General features: G+C 43.1%; 1 protein-coding gene and 1 long non-coding RNA gene across 12 annotated transcripts in view; one reads left to right on the top strand and one right to left on the bottom strand.

The window, feature by feature from the left end:
• Positions 1-4,557: 4,557 nt before the first annotated feature.
• TAFA4 (TAFA chemokine like family member 4) overlaps positions 4,558-17,855 on the bottom strand; it is a 180,068-nt gene continuing 166,770 nt past the window's right edge. For 4 of the 11 annotated variants that reach the window (XM_044933689.2, XM_044933695.2, XM_044933696.2 and 1 more), the window contains 2 exons: positions 13,288-13,371; positions 4,558-6,089 (listed from right to left, as the gene is read on the bottom strand). In XM_044933689.2, the coding sequence (XP_044789624.2) occupies positions 5,947-6,089; positions 13,288-13,371 (227 nt within the window). In that variant the 3' untranslated portion in view covers positions 4,558-5,946. Of the gene's footprint in view, positions 6,090-9,068; positions 9,130-12,835; positions 13,067-13,242; positions 13,372-16,228; positions 16,311-17,855 lie in introns of those variants that run through there. The other 7 variants (XR_006547303.2, XM_044933692.2, XM_006071457.4 and 4 more) reach the window with 7 other exon arrangements.
• Positions 13,316-14,432, top strand: LOC112581105. Its single transcript, XR_003105508.3, has 3 exons — positions 13,316-13,447; positions 13,794-13,912; positions 14,303-14,432. It is a non-coding gene; the product is annotated as an uncharacterized LOC112581105 (long non-coding RNA).

The raw sequence follows: 17,855 nt of genomic DNA, 5'->3' as shown, positions 1-17,855 counted from the left end.
TCCATTGTATGTGTATATATATGTGTGTGTGTACCACATCATCTAAATTGAAACCAAGTCTGGATCGACATTTTCTTTTCTTCCATCTCTTGGCTGTGATTTGTCTTTGCATCTGGGTCCAAGAATGAGATGGCTGGATCATGTGGTACCTCTTTTGTTCATCTATTAAGGAATCTCCATACTGCTTTCCACGATGGCTGTTATCAATTTTCATACCCCGCAAAAAGGGCAGAGGAGGGTTCCCTTTTCTCCATGCCTTCCCCTGCATTTACTGTTTATCAGTTTCTGGTGATGGCCATTCTGTTTGGTGGGACGTGATACATCTTTGTAGTTTTCACTTCCTTTCCCTGAAAATGAGCCATGCTGGAGCATCTTTTAGGGAGTTTAAAAATTTAAAAAACAAAACACCCGTGTTGTGCTTTAAATGTACGCTTGAGATTGGCTTCTTCAAGACCTACCCTGTTTTGAATTCTTTTTCAGTTACCGCCCCAAGACATTCCTTAAGGCAAAGTGTTTTTTTTTAATAACCCTGCAGGCCTTGTGAATTGAGAAGGGAACAGCTACCCACTCCAGTATTCTGGCCTGGGAAATTGCATGGACAGAGGAGCCTGGCAGGCTAAGGTCTGCTGCTGCTGCTGTTAGTCGCTTCAGTCATGTCCGGCTCTGTGAGACCCCATAGACGGCAGCCCACCAGGCTCCCCTGTCCCTGGGATTCTCCAGGCAAGAACACTGGAGTGGGTGGCCATTTCCTTCTCCAGGGCTAAGGTCTATGGGGTCGCAAAGAGTTGGACACGACTAAGCAACACACTTGTAGATTAGAATGGAATGTGCAAGAAGTCAGAGAAGGCAATGGCACCCCACTCCAGTACTTTTGCCTGGAAAATCCCATGGATGGAGGAGCCTGGTGGGCTGCAGGCCATGGGGTCACTAGAGTCGGACATGACTGAGCGACTTCACTTTCATTTTTCACTTTCATGCATTGGAGAAGGAAATGGCAACCCACTCCAGTGTTCTTGCCTGGAGAATCCCAGGGACGGGGAAGCCTGGTGGACTGCCGTCTATGGGGTCGCGCAGAGTCTGACACGACTGAAGCGACTTAGCAGCAGCAGCAGTGCAAGTAAGAGTTCAGATCTCCCGTCTTATTACATCTTGCACCTTACAATTCAAGCTTCAGACAAGTCCCAAGCCCTGCCTACATCACCAAGCAGAGGAAGCAGTCACATGTAGGAGAGGCGACTCCAGGAAGGAGGTTACACCTGGGGACCCCCCCAACAGGAGACTCAGAGAGCAGGTGTCTTTTCAAAGGTTTTCCAGCCCAAAGGGCCCGTGTCACTGCAGTGCACTGGGCTTGGCTGAGCTGTAGGAGGGCCCGTGTGGGTCTGGAGATGTGGGATCCTCACGGGGAACCAGGCGCTCCGTTTGCAGTGGGCTTACGTGCTGGCACCGCCTCCCCCACTTCCTCTGCTCCACCCTGTCCAGCCCTGGGACACAAGGCTGTTCAAGCTCCAGAAATGTGTCACCTCGCCAGGTGCCTGAGACCTGAGGGAAATATCATTGGCATTTTTTCATTTTTTTTATTTTCTATGGGAATACAGATGATTTTCCATAGGTTTCTTTTTCGGTGTACACCAACCTGATTTGGTTACACATATGCATATATTTTTTCATGTTCTTTCCCATGCATATTATCATAGTATATAGAATGGGCTTCCCCGTGCTGTGCAGTAGGTCCATTTTGATTATCCAGTTTAAATATATTACTGTATACAGGTTAATCCCAACTTGCTAGTTTATCCATGTCTTCTTACCTTTCTTTTTTAATAACTATAAGTTTCTTTTTCAACTCTGCGGGTCTCTCTGTGTTTTGTAAAGAGTTCAGTTGTGTCCATTTTGGGATTGCAGGCATCAGTGATATCATTGCCTATCCGTCATTCTTTGCCTTATTACAGTTGTACGAGAAGCTGCAGGGCCATTCATTTTTCTGCCCATGGCAGTATTGCATTCATTTTCTTAATTCCTGTGTATATGCGCTGTCTTCTGTGCCCCTTCCTCTGAGTTTAGCTTGCTTTTATCTTTCAGCTGTTGTTGGTAGTGGTGTAGTGACCATTGGGGTGTATGTACCCTTTCAAATTCTTGTGTGTTCCGACTACTGCTCAGCAATGGGATTGTTGGATAATATGGTACTTGTAGTTTTAGTTTTTTAAGAAACCTCCAACGTGTTTTCCATAATGGCTGTACCAACTTATATTCCTACCAACAGGAGGTATTCCTTTCTCTGTACACTCTATCCAGGAGTTGTTGTGTTTAGTTTTTGGTGATGGCCATTCTGCACTGAGAGCCGATGTTGTGATTTGCATTGCCTCCATTATTAGTGATATTTAGCATCTCTTCATGTGGTTTTGTCCATCCGTATGTGTTCTTATGAGAACTTTGCACTTAAATCTTCTGTGCAAATTGTCTGATTGGATTTTTTATGTTTGACATATGGCTGCATGAGCTCTTTGAATAATTTGGAGATTAATCCCCTGTTGGTGCCACATATCTAAATTTTTCCTTGCATTTTGTGGGTTGCTTTGTGTTTTATTTATGGTTTCCTTTGGTGTGCAAAATGCTTTAAGTTTAATTAGGTCCCATTTGTTTGTTTTTGTGGGTTTTTTTTTTTTTTTCATTACTTTAGGAGGCAGTTCAAAAAAGATATTGCTGCAATTTGTTTCAAAGAGTGTTCCGCCTGTATTTTCCTCTAAGGGTTTTATAGTGTCCCACCTTATGTTTTAGTCTTTGGTCCATTTTGAATTTAGTTTTGTGTGTGGTGTTAGAGAATGCTCTAATGTCATTCATTTACATGTCACTGTCCAGTTTTTCCAATACAACTAATCAGTGTCTTATAGTTTTCAGAGTACTCTTGTCTTCTTACTGCTGCTAAGTCACTTCAGTCGTGTTCAACTCTGTGCGACCCCAGAGGCGGCAGCCCACCAGGCTCCCCCGTCCCTGGGATTCTCCAGGCAAGAACACTGGAGTGGGTTGCCATTTCCTTCTCCAGTGCATGAAAAGGAAAAGTGAAAGTGAAGTCGCTCAGTCATATCCAACTCTTAGCCACCCCATGGACTGCAGCCTACCAGGCTCCTCCGCCCATGGGATTTTCCAGGCAAGAGTACTGGAGTGGGGTGCCATTGCCTTCTTGGGTAGGTTTATTCCTAGGTATTTTATTTGTCTGGTTGCAGTGGTAAATGGGATCTTTTCCTGTTAGCGTATAGGAATGCTGGTGTCATCTGTGTATTAATTTTGTATCTTCCATCTTTACTGAATTCATTGATGAGCTCTCATAATTTCCTGGTAGCATCTTTATGATTTTCTATGTGTAGTATCATGTTATCTGCAAACAGGGACAGTTTTACTTCTTTTCCAATTTGGATTCCTTTCATTTCTGACCACCTTGGTTAGGCCTTCTAAAACTGTGTTGAGTAGAAGAGGTGACAGTGGACACTCAGGTCTTTTTCCTGATACGAGAGGGAATGCTTTCAGCTCTTCACTGTCAAGAATGATGCTAACTGTGAGTTTCCAACCGTTTTTTTAATACATAAAGAATACAGTTTTTCTTGTAAACTCATGTTGAAGTTCAATACTGAATATTTTTCCAATTGTTTTTAATGTTGGAAGTGTGACATTTTTCATGTGTGTGTCCAGTGGCAAAGAGTGCAGTGGACAAAGGGTTAGATAGATGTATTTGTGTGTAAAAGGATGAAAAATCTCCCCCAGAACTCCGAGGGGTCTTGGGAAGGTTCACTAAGTGTTGAATTTACTGTGTCAGCAGAATTCCACCTTTCCAAGGGCATGAGCTACAGGGGTCTGTGTAGTTCTGAGCAGCACCCTGGAACCTGAGGGAGCGCTCTAAAATTGAGGTGGTTGCTGCTGCCTTAGGAGAGGCCCTGTCCGAGTCCACAGGCCTCGCAGGGCAGCCAAAAGCCCTAAGATGTGAGAATCAAATGTCTCTCCAGTGTTGAGACCACTTGCGCCACCATCAGAGAGCCAGGGGTTGATGTGACCGATACCTCCTTTGGTATCTTTTCTGCGTTTTTACAGAATTTAAAGCAAAGACTCCTATCTACTTCCCTACCGGAGAAAAATAGGAATGATAACACTAAAGTGCTTCTCAAATACCCATTTCAGAGCTAACTTGCGAACTAGGTATAAAGAACACTGTGAAGCAGTAATGGATGAAATGGCAGCTTCCATACCTGCCACTTTCCCAAATGGACTATTTACTCCCTGGAAGTAGTTTATCCTGGAATGAACCTCAAGGTGAAGCGATGTCATTTTTACTTGATTTTGTTTGGGGTAAAATATCAGATGTGTGGCTGAAAAACTAAGACATTGTCTCATGTTCCACACAATTTCATTTTAACTCGCTTTTTTACAATGGAACATCTTATACTAAAGGCAGCAGAATGCATGTAAAACATTATGAATGTGCCTCAACTTAATTAAATCTTCCTACATTTTAAAGTCTCCTTAGTGCAACATAGGTTTGGGAGAAGAAACAAAGTAGTGATCTCTATATAAATTGCCATATAGTAACATTAAAGTTTATGTAAAGTTTTCACATTGATAATAAAAATTTGCAAGCCTAAGAATGTTAACACCAAGTCTTATGGAATAAAACAGTCACAAAAGTGTGTACACCAAATACCATCAGTGAAACTAATTTTTTACTTACTAATATGAGAGTAACAATTCTGGTAAGCATTTAGTCAATCAGATTCAAACAAAATTTAGCAAACAAGTAGCTATCGCCTTTCTCCATTCCTTCTGCAAGAATAAAATCGAAGACACGTAACTGTTATCATTACAAACAATACAATAATAATATTTTCTCCCATAATTGTGACAGGACAGGGATAATCAGTGCAGAAAATATGTTTTTGGCATGTCTTAACATATAAAATTTATTCCATATTATTATAGTGGTATCTATTTAATAACATTATGCATTTCAAATCTGGGTCACTTGTTGTCTGTAATACATTTCTGCATGACAGCGTCTGAGAATATGTGGAGACACAGCTGCTGCAAAGTCATTTAACCAAGAAAAAAAATGACTCAGATTTTACTTACATTTAAAAAATAAGATAACTAATAAATAAGGAGGGAAGGCGTAGGGCTAACTCAGAGTCTAAAAATTCTGCCGTTAATGACTTTTGTCTCAGAGTTAGCAAAACAGTTTGATTGACATAAACTGGATCTAAGAAATCACCCTTGGTCTAAACAGAAAGTGTTCTATATTTTCAATGATTTACCTCTCTGCCTACACTTAAGCATAGAAATCCCAGCGGGTCCTCCTTTCTGTTGTGTATCTGTCAGTCATGAGAGGGCTTTGGTTATAAACTATTGGGGTTGATACACTTCCTTAGCACTGGGTGAAATGGCACAGAAGTTACAACGGGAGCATTTTATTTCTGCTGACCTGCCAAAGGACCTTACAATGCAGAGACTTTAAAACTGAAACAAATGCACACACAGTAACCCCAACATGAGTCCTTCTATTCCTCAAGGTTTATAAAATAAATTTTCATCACCAATTAATCAGAGTTCATCGATCTACATCTGCAAAAAAAAAAATGTTCTGCCAAAATGTTTTGTTATTTGGACCCTTTCAAATGACCAACACAGGGCTGAAGGAAAAGTTCACAGGAGGAAGATAATGAGGATCCTCAGAAACAGGTCCGTGCTCCTGTGTAAATGCAGAAAGAAGCTGCAGAAACAGCCTTCTTCATTCAGTGATGATCCATTTTTCCAGCTTCCAGTTTGTTGGTCCAGAGTCTCTTGGAGGTATGTTCCTTAGGAATCCAGGTAGGCTGTCCGCTGGGTGCGTGGCAGCCCATGGTTATAACCCACTGTAGTCAAGTCACAAGGCAGTGAGAGCTGGAACAGTTAAGTAAACACCGCCATTCATAGCACAGATATGCCCATGTGGCATGGGTAAAATCTAAGACAATTTCCCGCAGAGTCCAGGACTGCAGTCTCAACAGGAGAGCGCTGCCGCCCGTCCCTCCTCCAGCGTGGAGGCACCTCTCTCTTTGCTACCGTGTTACCTGAAATGAATTTTAAAAGTTAGCATTCAGCACCCTAGACCCACCACAGGTATTCCTTCCTCTTAACAGACCCAGAAGTCCCTGTCTGCATCAGATGTGTACAATTTAATAGTCGGGCCCCTTGATCTGTAACCAACCTCTCCCAATCAGCTGTTGACATCAAATTCTTCTTTATATTTGTCTTCCTTGTAGGTTGCAGAGGAAAACACACCCAAAACATTCCACAACATGGTTATAGGCCCTAGTTCTGTATCTTGTGGGGTTTATAAAAAAAATCCCAGCAGATTAGGTACATTGATTGCTCATCAAGGTAACTCACATATGCTAAGACATGCTTTTATTAATGGGACTAAACTTTTGTCAGATGAGTGCTGATTTAAATCAGTGTATGTCAGGATCAGAATACTGCCTTCGTTATATTTTTAAGGAGCCACTAAGCACAAGGTAGTTAACTTTTGTTTTCAAAAATAGGTTATTTTATAAAATTACAATATTTTCTGAAAATGTGGTGGTTTAGACACTAAGTCATGTCTGACTTTTTGCAGCCCCATGGACTATAGCCTGCCAGGCTCCTCTGTCCATGGGATTCTCCAGGCAAGAATACTGGAGTGGGTTGCCATGCCCTCCTCCAGGGGATCTTCCCAACCCAGGAATCAAACCCAGGTCTCCCTCATTGCAGGCAGATTCTTTACCATCTGAGCTATGAGGGAAGCCCTTTCTGAAAACCTACATCCATTAAAAAATGTGTGGTTTCTTCTACTTTCAAGCTCCCAGGCTCACCATTGCTTGGGATTTAAGAAAACAGGTCTGCAGTTTCTATAGTTTGATTTCATCATGTAATAAATTGTACAGGTTAGATAATCAATACACCAACTAGGAATAAATAGAAGCATAATATGTTAACCTGTCTACACCATCAGCATACTTTTAAAGTAAATTATATTCTCTGATCACACAGTCATCATGACTACTCGATGATAGTCATCATCCAATCAGGTATGTATTCAAACTTCAGATATGCTTTTAACTGACACAGTCCTTTATGTATTCTACAACTGCTCTTTTGTTTGCTATATAGTATTCTCAGCACAAATAGTATTAAAACTCTTTCCTCATGGAACTTAGCTAAAATAGGGGTAGATATAGTTTTTCTGTGAAACACCAAACAGTAGAATACTTTCAGTTTTGCAGGCCACACAGTCACTGTTGTGTCTACTGCACTCTGCCTTTATACCACAAAAGCAGCCGTAGGCAATACATAACCAGTGGGCGTTGCTAGGTCCCAATAATCTTGATTTTTGGATGTTCAAATTGAAATTCACAAAATTTTCGTGTTAAGAAATACATATTCCTTTTGTTTTTTTCCCCAACCATTTAAAAAAAGTACAACTCATTCTTTCTCTGCTGTTTCAATGACCTGTAAGCTAAGGGCTAGATTTGGCTCAAAAGACATAGCTTGCTTATTGCTAGTCTAGAGGAAAAGGGCTGGACGAATAGGTAAATGAAAAGTATATCAAAAGGTGATATAGTGTATGGAGCCCAGGACTAGGGCAAGGAGGGGAGACGGCCGCTATTTCACAGATGCTTGTCGGGGGAGGAGGTGCCTACAGAGAAACTTGACAGAATGGCGCCCTGACTACTTGAGCCAAGAACTGTCCAGGGAGAGGGAAATGCAAGGATTTCGGCCTTTTTCTGAAGGAGGCACAGAGATGAGACAAGCAATGTGGTTCCAGGCTGTCAACTCAGAGAGACCACTTGGTAAGAGGGGAGCCACCAGGACTCGTGACAAATACAGGATGTGTGAGAAAGGCGTCAAGGACAACTCTCGGGTCTTAGGCTTGTGCAGCCAGAGGAGGAAGCTGGTCACTTTCTGAGCAGGGAGGACTCTCTCTCTCAGCCTCAGGTTCCTCGTCCACTAAATGAAAACCAGTAACATCTACCCTCCTTAAGTTGTTGCGAGAAGGGAATGAAACTGCACGAAGGGTGTGCTCGCTGCCTGTCGTGGGGTTAGTGCTCAAGGAACAGTGACTGTTGTCATGGTAGCTCTTCCTGGATCTTTCTTTCGTGCATCTGTTTCAAACCCAACCATCTTTACAGTCAGCCAAGTAGCAGTCTACATCTAGGATGTAATTCTCAAAAGCATCTTATCTGAGGAAGCTCATTCTCCACATCCAACCCGTTTGGGACCCTTTCTGCACTGACAATTGGAAGAGGTACTTTCAGATTTGGTTGATTTGAAAATTTTTGTCTCGTTGCTTGTAGGCGGAAGGTGCATTGCATCTTGGTGGATAAAAGGCTGCTATCGTGTCGCTCTCAGCTCCACTCTCATGTGACACAGTGCCCCGAAAAGTTCAGGCTCTGGCTCTAGGGATCAGAGAAGCTAAGACTTCAGGATAAAAGAGTCGCCTCGGCGCAACCTTGAAAGACAAGTAGACTTGAGAAGTGGGAGGGGATGAAGAGGAAGATGCAGACACAGAGGCCTGTCTGCTGAGTGGCCACGAAGGCCCATCCCAAGATGCTTATATCCTACATTTTCTAGCAGTTACCAAGGGGCATCCATCGATGGTTCCAGGAAGGAACCTGGGCAGGGACCTCACCCTCGTGGCACAGAAAGCCAAGACAAAGGTGGGAACAGAGAGCAGGTACGGAGCTCAAAAACCGAGGGTATACTGTTTGCTCATCAGAATCTCCCTAAGAACACTTGTTCTTAAAGTATGGATTTCTAAACCCCATCCTAGAACATCCTAGAATGAGGCTCAAAATAGTTGTGTTTTTAACAAGTTCCCATGATGGTTGTTCTACAGCCACTGGTATCATTAAACAGTTATAACATGGTGGTAGAGAGGATGAGGATGACCCGATGCAGTAGACCAAGAGCCAGAGGGAAGGGTATCGATTAGGGATCAGTGAGGAAGGAACCAGAGGAATCGGTCACCTTAGATCCTGAGGGAGAGGGAGGTGTGGAAGAGAGTGTCTTACCTCCTCCCCCTAGCTTTTCCAGTAGGAAATACTGCAAACGCTTGGACACTTAATAGAAACTCTGAAGAACAAAACGAAGCAATGGGATCAGGTAGGATGCTTACACACACAGTTACCGAAAGAACTACCCTATTGGATGAAGTAGTCTTTTTTCCAGCTTTAGCACTACTGTTATGTGGGGCTATGTAACTCGGTCGTGGGGCTGGCCCTGTGCATTTCAGGATGTTGAGCCGCATCTCTGGCCTCTAAGCACAGAAGCCCACAGCAACCCCCTCCCCAGTGTGTGACAGCTAAAAACATCCTCGGACATTGCCAAACATCTCCCTGAGGGCAAAACTGTCCCTCGGTGGGAATAACCACTCGCAACGCATACTTCTTTACTCTTAGAGGTCTTGAAATTAGGAACATGTAAAAATGTAAAGCTTCTCAAACTTCAACATGTGATTTGCTTGTATTTGCAAGCAACAAAAAATGCCCTTCAAACCATTGCCTGTGGTACTAAGAAGACACTGCACACTTGCAAGGAGTCTTAATACCGACAACTCAAATAGGGAGAAATGACTTAGCACATTCAGCAACTGCAGAAGACCCTGGTTTGATTCCTGGGTCGGGAAGTTCCACTGGAGAAGGGATAGGCTACCCACTCTAGTATTCTTGGACTTCCCTTGTGGCTAAAGAATCCACCTGCAATGTGGGAGACCTGGGTTCCATCCCTGGGTTGGCAAGATCCCCTGGAGAAGGGAATGGCTACCCACTCCAATATTCTGGCCTGGAGAATTCCATGGACTATATAGTCCATGGGGTTGCAAAGAGTTGGACACAACTGAGCAACTTAGACTTTTCACTTTCAGGTAATAAAACTCAGAATTTAAGTAAGGAAAATCAAGGCAGGATGTCAGAGAAGTTAGATTTCCCACAACAAAGCAGTACCCGCCTCCTCTCTGGGGATATTGAAAACAATACAAGCAGAATCAACTCAGTGTCTGCCTTGCTGGTTAGGGAGCTGTCCACGCTCATGTTCCTATCTTCATCTAAGACTATTCATATCTCAGGTTGACTGCTAACTTTGTTACATTCGCATTTCAGTGGAAAAGAAAATTTGGACCTAGATGCCTGACAGTAGCTAATCTTTTTCTTTTCGCCTTTCTGTGTTGTGATGCTGCCATGCATGGACTGTTAACGAAAATGGAAACTATTTTGCTATATAGTTAATAATACCCCCTTGAGAGCGGTAAGTGTTCTACCTTTATGTGACTGTGGTCTCACCTAGGGTGTGAGGTCCAGTGTCAATTTTAAGACACAGCTTTTGTGAGCTCGATGCCAGTCACCGTTCCACAAATGAATTTACTCTATGTGCATAAGCTCCATAAAAGACATAAAATGTTTTATATAGTTCAAGTCACACCGACTTGGATTACTAAAGGAAACCAAGTTTTATGACTCCAAGATTATTCTCCAGTGCTGTATCACAAAAAAGAAAAAAGAAAAGTAGCTATGTAGCATGAGGGCTGGAGGAACTGTATTATGCTTCTGCAGCTTTTCACAGCGCTAAATGAAATGTCACTGCCGTTGAGGATTCGCTAGAGCAAACTCCTAATCCCAGCACATAGAGCTATAACACCCCTCCAGGCCCACTTCCTGCAAACACCCTCGTGAACTGTATGGAAACAGCAGGGAGCTACGCAAGCAAGGGGCTCCTCAGACACATTCTGTCCCAGAACACAGCTGACTGGTGCTCAGTATCTTATTTTATATTTCTGTGTAAGAGTCAATACAAGCATAATCTTGCAAAACGTTATTTCTTAGTCTACAAGAAACATGAAAAAAGGAAAGATTTATGGTTGACAGATTTAAGACCCTAGCTCTTTGGCCACTGCCAGATTTGGATTTCGGAAGAGGTAAGGGAAGAGAGGCTGATGGGGGCCCATGGGAAAGGACAGTGGAATTATCTTAAGGCAGGATTCGCTTAACAGGCACACTTGGGTTTACCCAAATCGAAAGATTATGGGAGCGGGTTAGAAGAGGAGCAGATAAAAATGATGGCAGTGTTGGAAACGGTGCTGCAGTGACCAGTGGGTGCATGTGTCTTTTAGAATTATGGTTTTCTTAGGGTATAACATATATTCACTGCTAAGTCGCTTCAGTCGTGTCCAACTCTGTGCAACCCCATAGACAGCAGCCCACCAGGCTCCCCCGTCCCTGGGACTCTCCAGGCAAGAACACTGGAGTGGGGTACCATTGCCTTCTCCAATATATTCACTTCCATGTGTAAAATAGACAGCTAGTAGAAAGCTGCTGTATGACAAAGGGAGCTCAGCTTGGTGCTCTGCGATGACCTACATGGGTGGGGGACGGGAAAGAGGTGACAGATGCATCCATATGGCTGATTCACTTAATTGTATAGCAAAAAATAACACTGTAAAGCAATTACACTCCAATTTTTTTAAATGGTGGCAGTATTAACTTCCTTCCTCTACCAATAACCTCCATGAACTTCTACTGCCCTGGATAAAGAAGCATAGATCAGGTCATTTAACCTAGTGATCATGATATCACTAACAAGGACAGCTTAGTTGATAATTGCAATTAATGTTAAAATGGTCTTGATTTTGGAATTATTTTACCTACATTATAAAGAATAAATCAGACAACATACTAGACTATTAATCTAAGATGTAATAAATATCAGCTAAAATTTACATGTAAAGTTTATTTTTAAATCTTGTTTTACAATAGTATGTTTTAGACTTAATCTTTTATTAATGACTTGTTTAAATATTTATAAGATCTTGTTTATTATAATACCTCATGTGCATACATAGGAGAACTCACCTGTTCTTGCCCTCAGTGGCTGAAGATGACTGAGAACTTGAGTAATTCAAAACACTCATAAAGGAGGAAAGGTAAGCAAGGTGAGAAACCATTCAAGGGATATTTTTCCTCCTCGGGGGGCCAAAGCTGACACAGCAACCAGGACTAAGCAGTCATTCCATTCCAGTGTGTGTAGCTCATTAGAATCCTAGACTGACCTGTTGTATTAATTTTTGTACAAGAAACAGTGTGGAGATATTCATCCAGCTCTGGGACTATTGGGTGAGCGACCCAGCAAGGGGCCCTAACGTCACCGCTCTGCTCCCAGACAGGAAGCTGGCAGAATGAAGCAAGTAAGTGGAGCAATGCGTGTGAGCTGAGTGCGTTTTACATGATACACTCAGAGATACAGGGATGTGCCTCCTATCCGTGAAGGATTCCCTGAATAATGGTTTCTTTCTAGAGAAGAATGGCAGCGCATTCCTTTGCAGCTGGCAAAGCACCATAGGAGGAGGACTAACCGAGGCCGAGATGGTTGGAGCAGAAAGAACAAAGGTAGGTGCTCTGCAGAGTTATTTAGTGAGGGCCACACAAGCAGAGGTGAGCTAAGGAGCACAGAGAAGCCACTCAGAGATTTGGGGGTGGACTAGCTTAGCAGATCCGCAATTCACAAAAATGACTCCATTCTATAGAGAACAGGCAGGAAGGGAAGCAAGAGTGGATATGAGGAAGCAACCTTGGTCATCCAGACACGGCGGAGACCACCCGGGGATGGTAACTATGGTGATGCAGAGAGGGGGCGGGGTGTGGGAGTACCAGTCCCTAAGACAAAACAAGAGCGTGGACAGCAGGAGAGGAGAAAGAAGTTCAGTTTCTGGCTCGAGAACTGGGTAGAAAATGGAGTGTTTCAGAGACACAACTAGAACGAGGATGAATGGGCAGGAAACACGACTTACAAGGCTTGAATTGGAGTCTTCAGCCAATTCAGCCAGACTAAATCTCCTCCGAGGTGGCAGGTATTCTATTTCAGTGAGTCACCAGGATGTGGGGTCTGGCCACGCTGGTTTGATGCATGGGACTGTCAACTCTGAAACCTTTACTTTAAATCGGCCCGTGAAGGAGCTGAAATGAATTCAGTAGCCCTGCTTCAGATAAGGCATCCCTCCACCAGTCATGACTCCATAAATCTGAAACGGAGGGTGACGCTGAGAAACGCGCTTTTCACAGGGCCCGAGTCGTAGAGGGGCATTGCCCACGTACTTTACCAATGTAACATTACCCTCCCTCTTGGCGGCAGGATGGAATGAAAGGGGCAGGTTACAGGATGCGGAAGCTGTCGAGTACAGCTGTGCTCTGTCTATACTTGCCTTGGTAGTTTTGACTTTGTTGCCACTGCTACAGGACCAACCTGAGTAATCGGGCAGCACTCGGCAGTCCTCTCCTTCCAAACAAGGATCCATGTGACACCACCATTTCTGAATCACGATGGAAGCTGGAAGACAAAGGCACGTAACATTTGTGACGCGGTTTCTTCCCTCCAAATCCAGGCAACATAAAGCTCAATGCAGGTTAGTACACTGGCTTCCAAGACTGCGTATAGATGTCACCATAAGGAAGGAATCCAACCACCCATATACCTAACAGAAAAACACCATTTCTTTTTTATGCAGTTGGCTAACATTACGATGTAGGTAGTAAGACCTCAGACTGTGCGGCTTTCTTTAAAGGAGCTCGGACGAGCTGTTTTACGCTCAGCTTCAGTTTCTTCACCTGTACAATGAAGGGAAAAATAGAGCCCCCCCAAAGGATGGCAAGGGGATACAGCCGATCCATGTAAAAGCCCTGGCTGACTTTGCACCAGTCACTGTGTTGTCAGGAAATATCAGCTGTTACTGTGTCTCCGTCTGGCTGCAGGTGACAGTGGTGGACGCTGATACTGCAGGTGTGAGTGCTGTTGACAACAGAGTGTCAAGACAGAACAGACGATATTTTCATCCCAGAAGGTGCTCATCTCTCCATGCCGCCCCAGCTAGGTGAGTCAACTGGGCGCCAAGTTAGGAGGGGGAGCACTGGCGCCCCTTCGCAAGCCCACATTCTCGACCAGTTAGCTGGCTTACCTGCGACTGCCCTTCACCTCCCCGTCCCCACGGCAGTCTGCCAATACAGTGATTCATGCTGCAAGCCCATGAATCAGAAACGAGCACCCCAGTTCTCTGAGTTTGCAGGTAAAGATGAGAAATTAAGGAAAAAACCATCAGCGTGACTAGTTATTCCCATAGATTTCAAAGGACAAAAAAGATTGTGATAGGTTTTTTAAGGGGACCCCACGCAGTGGGCTGGTAGAGGACCAAGCTCCAAAGCTGCGGGTAGTGTGTGTGGATTGGGGGTGGAAGTAGATTAACCTTTCGTTGTTGTTTAAATAGTAACAGGTTGCTTTTTTAAAAAATACCCCAATGGATTCTACCACTGCCTCAGAACTCTGAAAGTCAAGTTCAAGAAAAAGCAGGCATTACACAAGCCTACCTTGGAGGAATCCGGACCACCACCATAAAGTAAGTGACACAACGTTATGACTTCGCAGTGCATATAAAAGCCAGGTTTACTCTACCCTGCAGTCTATTAAGGGTGCAATCGCACTGTATCTATTTTAAAAAAGCAAACCCTCAATGTATATATACCATGATTAAAAAAATATTTTACTGCTCAAAATTGCTAACCATCATCTGAGCCTTTAGTGAGTCATATTCTTTTCGCTGATAGAGGATCTGAAGTGTTTCACAAATTGCCAAACTGTGACACAAAGTGAGCAAAGGCGGTTGGAAAAATGGTGCTGATAGGCTCACTCAATGCGGGGTTGCCTCAAACCTTCAATTTGTCAAAACGCAGGATCTGTGAAGTACAATAAAATGAGGCATGACTAAATTCTAACAGTTACTTTCTCATGAATGCAGGACACCTTAAAAATGAAGGGAGGACACTTAGTAATTTCAAATTCATTACAACTCTAAGGTTAACAGTGGTTATTTTTTTCCTGTGTTTTATACAGGAGAGAAAACTGAGGTCCAGTGGTATTAAGCAACCTGCCCAAAGTCACAGTTTTTGCAAATAGCCAAATGGCATTTGAACAGAGGTGCCCGAGTGCAACACAGAGTACCTACCTCCTCCCCAGCAGAGGCCCTACTGGAGGCAGCAAACGCGACGCGGCATGACAAGGGGACAGAAGGGTTCCATTACCGGCGGAAGTGACGACTTACTGTTCCTTCTCTGCATGCAGCCACCATTCCAGGTTCTGACCCAACACTGAGGTGTTACCCAGTGAGTCCCCTCCAAACCAAGAGCAGTGCCTGAGTAAGGCAGATCTGTGATCTAGAATAACCAGCTGCTACTGAAATCAGAACGTGCCAACACTGAGAAAGGCATAGCGCTAAATGGGTTATTTATTGTGTCAGAGACTGAACTCGATGGATGGGGTCAAGTGTAGGAAAGTTGTATTTTTTTCAGCCCCCAATATCACAACAGTTTCACCTTAAAATTGTACAGAGCAGTGTCATTTTGAAAGCACTTTTATGTACTGTTCCTCTTGTGAATTGTCCCCAGAACCTTCAGAAACAAGAAAAGGAGGCAGATGGTTCCAGACCAAACACCAGAGCTTTCCACACCATGAGCAGTATCTGAATCTACACTCTGCATCCATCAATCTTTCTGCTTACACCAGAGTTTAAGTAATAGTTTAGATGAGTAAGTGCTATGCAGAGTTGACCATATGCATAGTGCTGACTAGTCATTCCTTATTTTCTGAATGCCTTAGTCTGGTCCCAAGTAGGTACAAAGATGAGGGGTTTCTAACCTTCAATTTAAACTACCATCTCCAGGACAGAAAAGTTATATAAATGTTGACAGACTTCATTATATTTACACAGAGTTAAAATTGAAAATGAAATACTGTCCAGAAAAATCTTTACAACTGTTTCATAGACAAACTTTCTTCCACTCAGCAGTGGAGACCTGTGTATTCCTGGCAGGTATCAGAGCTACACAGATGATTCGAAAGCAGCTCTGACAGGTGCCTAGAGATCCAAGTGAAGGAAAGAGGGACATCGAAGGGCGAGCAGGAGACATGTGGCTGAAGTGAGGGGTCAGCAAGGAAGCAATGGACATTCAGGGACAGGTGAACACTTGGTTCTCTCAGCTCTAGGAAGCTCTGGGAAGCTTGTGACCAAGGTAGTGCCCTCAGCCAGGAAACCTGTGTCCCCAGAAGATGAGAGAAAAGACCAGCTGAGGTGGAGTGAGGTGAGAAGTCTGGGCATAAACTCCCTGCCGAGGAAATGGATGAAATCCAATTATCTCACCTTCAGAGCAGAGAAGTGCTGGTATCTCCTCACTGGACCATGGGGATCCAAGACAATGCTGATGAGAAATCTAGAAACGGATCTTGGGGAAAGATGATGGATTCAGGCATTCATCACAGACAAATAGGCCAATTCCTAACTGAATTGCTTAGTTTTGTTTAAAGATTGAAGTGTATTTTAATAAATAAGCATATATTGATGCCTTATGAAATCACTTACCACAATCCTGTCATTTAATTAGAAAACACAGAGCATATTTCTAAAGACAGATTCACCACTGACTCCTAAAACTAGCAAAGCTGTCCTGGACTGTAAAGCACTGCTACTTGTAAAAAAGAAACTCTGTTCATAGTTGATAGAACGCAAGGAGGGAGGGGCTTCCATAAGCACATACTGTATCCAGGATAAAGGTTTTTGTGAAACACTTAATCCCCGATGTTCTTTCAGAAGAGAGAGACATAGTAAGAGCCGCCCGGGTAGCCAAAATACAAGTTTCACATTCCTTTAGGAGTTAAGGATTGAGGAAGGAATGCACAGTGAAGGTGAAAACCAAGCGGGGGATTGACCTAACAGAGAAGAGAGTGATTAACAGCCTGCGAGTGTCAGCCCGGAGTGCACACGGAGCAGGGCTGTAAGCTGAGACAAAGGACTCAGAAATAGGATTCTATTAAAATAACTCTTGAGAACATCTGCCCACTTAACTGAGTCTTGTCTATGCAGGAAAATAAGTTTGTAGGAGGAATACATTTTTTTTTTCCTGTTACCAAGTACCATAATATATTTTAAATGAGAAAGTTATCTTGTCACTTCTATTTTTAAAATGAAATTCTTTAAAAAGCCCCATGCCTTCCTGACTTAGGAAAACACAAAATATCCCTATCTTCAAGCTGCCGAGCTGTAACAAATTTCTGGTTTTATGCAGGAAAGGAAATTTTAAAAAGACAATGATGCTCCCGTTTTATGGGAGTGGCTAGTACTTCCTATACGTTCTCTTTGGGGGACAGTGTGGCGAGGTGGCTAAGTAGCTAAGGAAAGCTGATGCACTGTCTTTCTCTCTCTGTTGTGTAAAATAGATGGATGTTTTTGGTTTCTTGCCCTTGTTCCAAATAAATATTACTCTAAATACGTACTCTGTTTTCTTTAATACATAATTATTTAGTTAAGCCCACCTTCATATAAGATTAAGAGGCTCACTTCTCTATAGCTGGTGTCTCCTTTCTTGATTTATTTTGATTGCTTTTACAAACAGTTAAGGCTTTTCTAAAGAAAAGTGTGTTTCTACACTGACATTACAGACAGAAGATGTTTAAGAAACATCTTCCCCAGGATATGTGTCCTCTGGAAAATGGAAACGGTCACAAGAACATCAAAACAAGAAGAGATTTTGATGTATTTCATCTTTAGCTCTTTTGCTCTTACCTGTGTTATTTCAAGGAACCTGACATGTTCCTTAAATATTAAGCCACTGATTAACTTAAGAAAGGTATATGGAAAACCTTGCCAATAGATATGCTTGGTATTCAAGAAAGGAAGCCATTAGAAGCTGACCCAGGTAACATGCATAAAAGCAGTAGTGGGAGGACTGTGATTTTTTTTTTAAGCAATCTTTTACTTGTTCACACATTTC

The sequence above is a fragment of the Bubalus bubalis genome, chromosome 21 (assembly GCF_019923935.1).
Source record: "Bubalus bubalis isolate 160015118507 breed Murrah chromosome 21, NDDB_SH_1, whole genome shotgun sequence".
Lineage (NCBI taxonomy): Eukaryota > Metazoa > Chordata > Mammalia > Artiodactyla > Bovidae > Bubalus > Bubalus bubalis.
The sequence above is the reverse complement of the archived record's forward strand: the minus strand, read 5'-3'. Positions and strand labels throughout refer to the sequence as shown.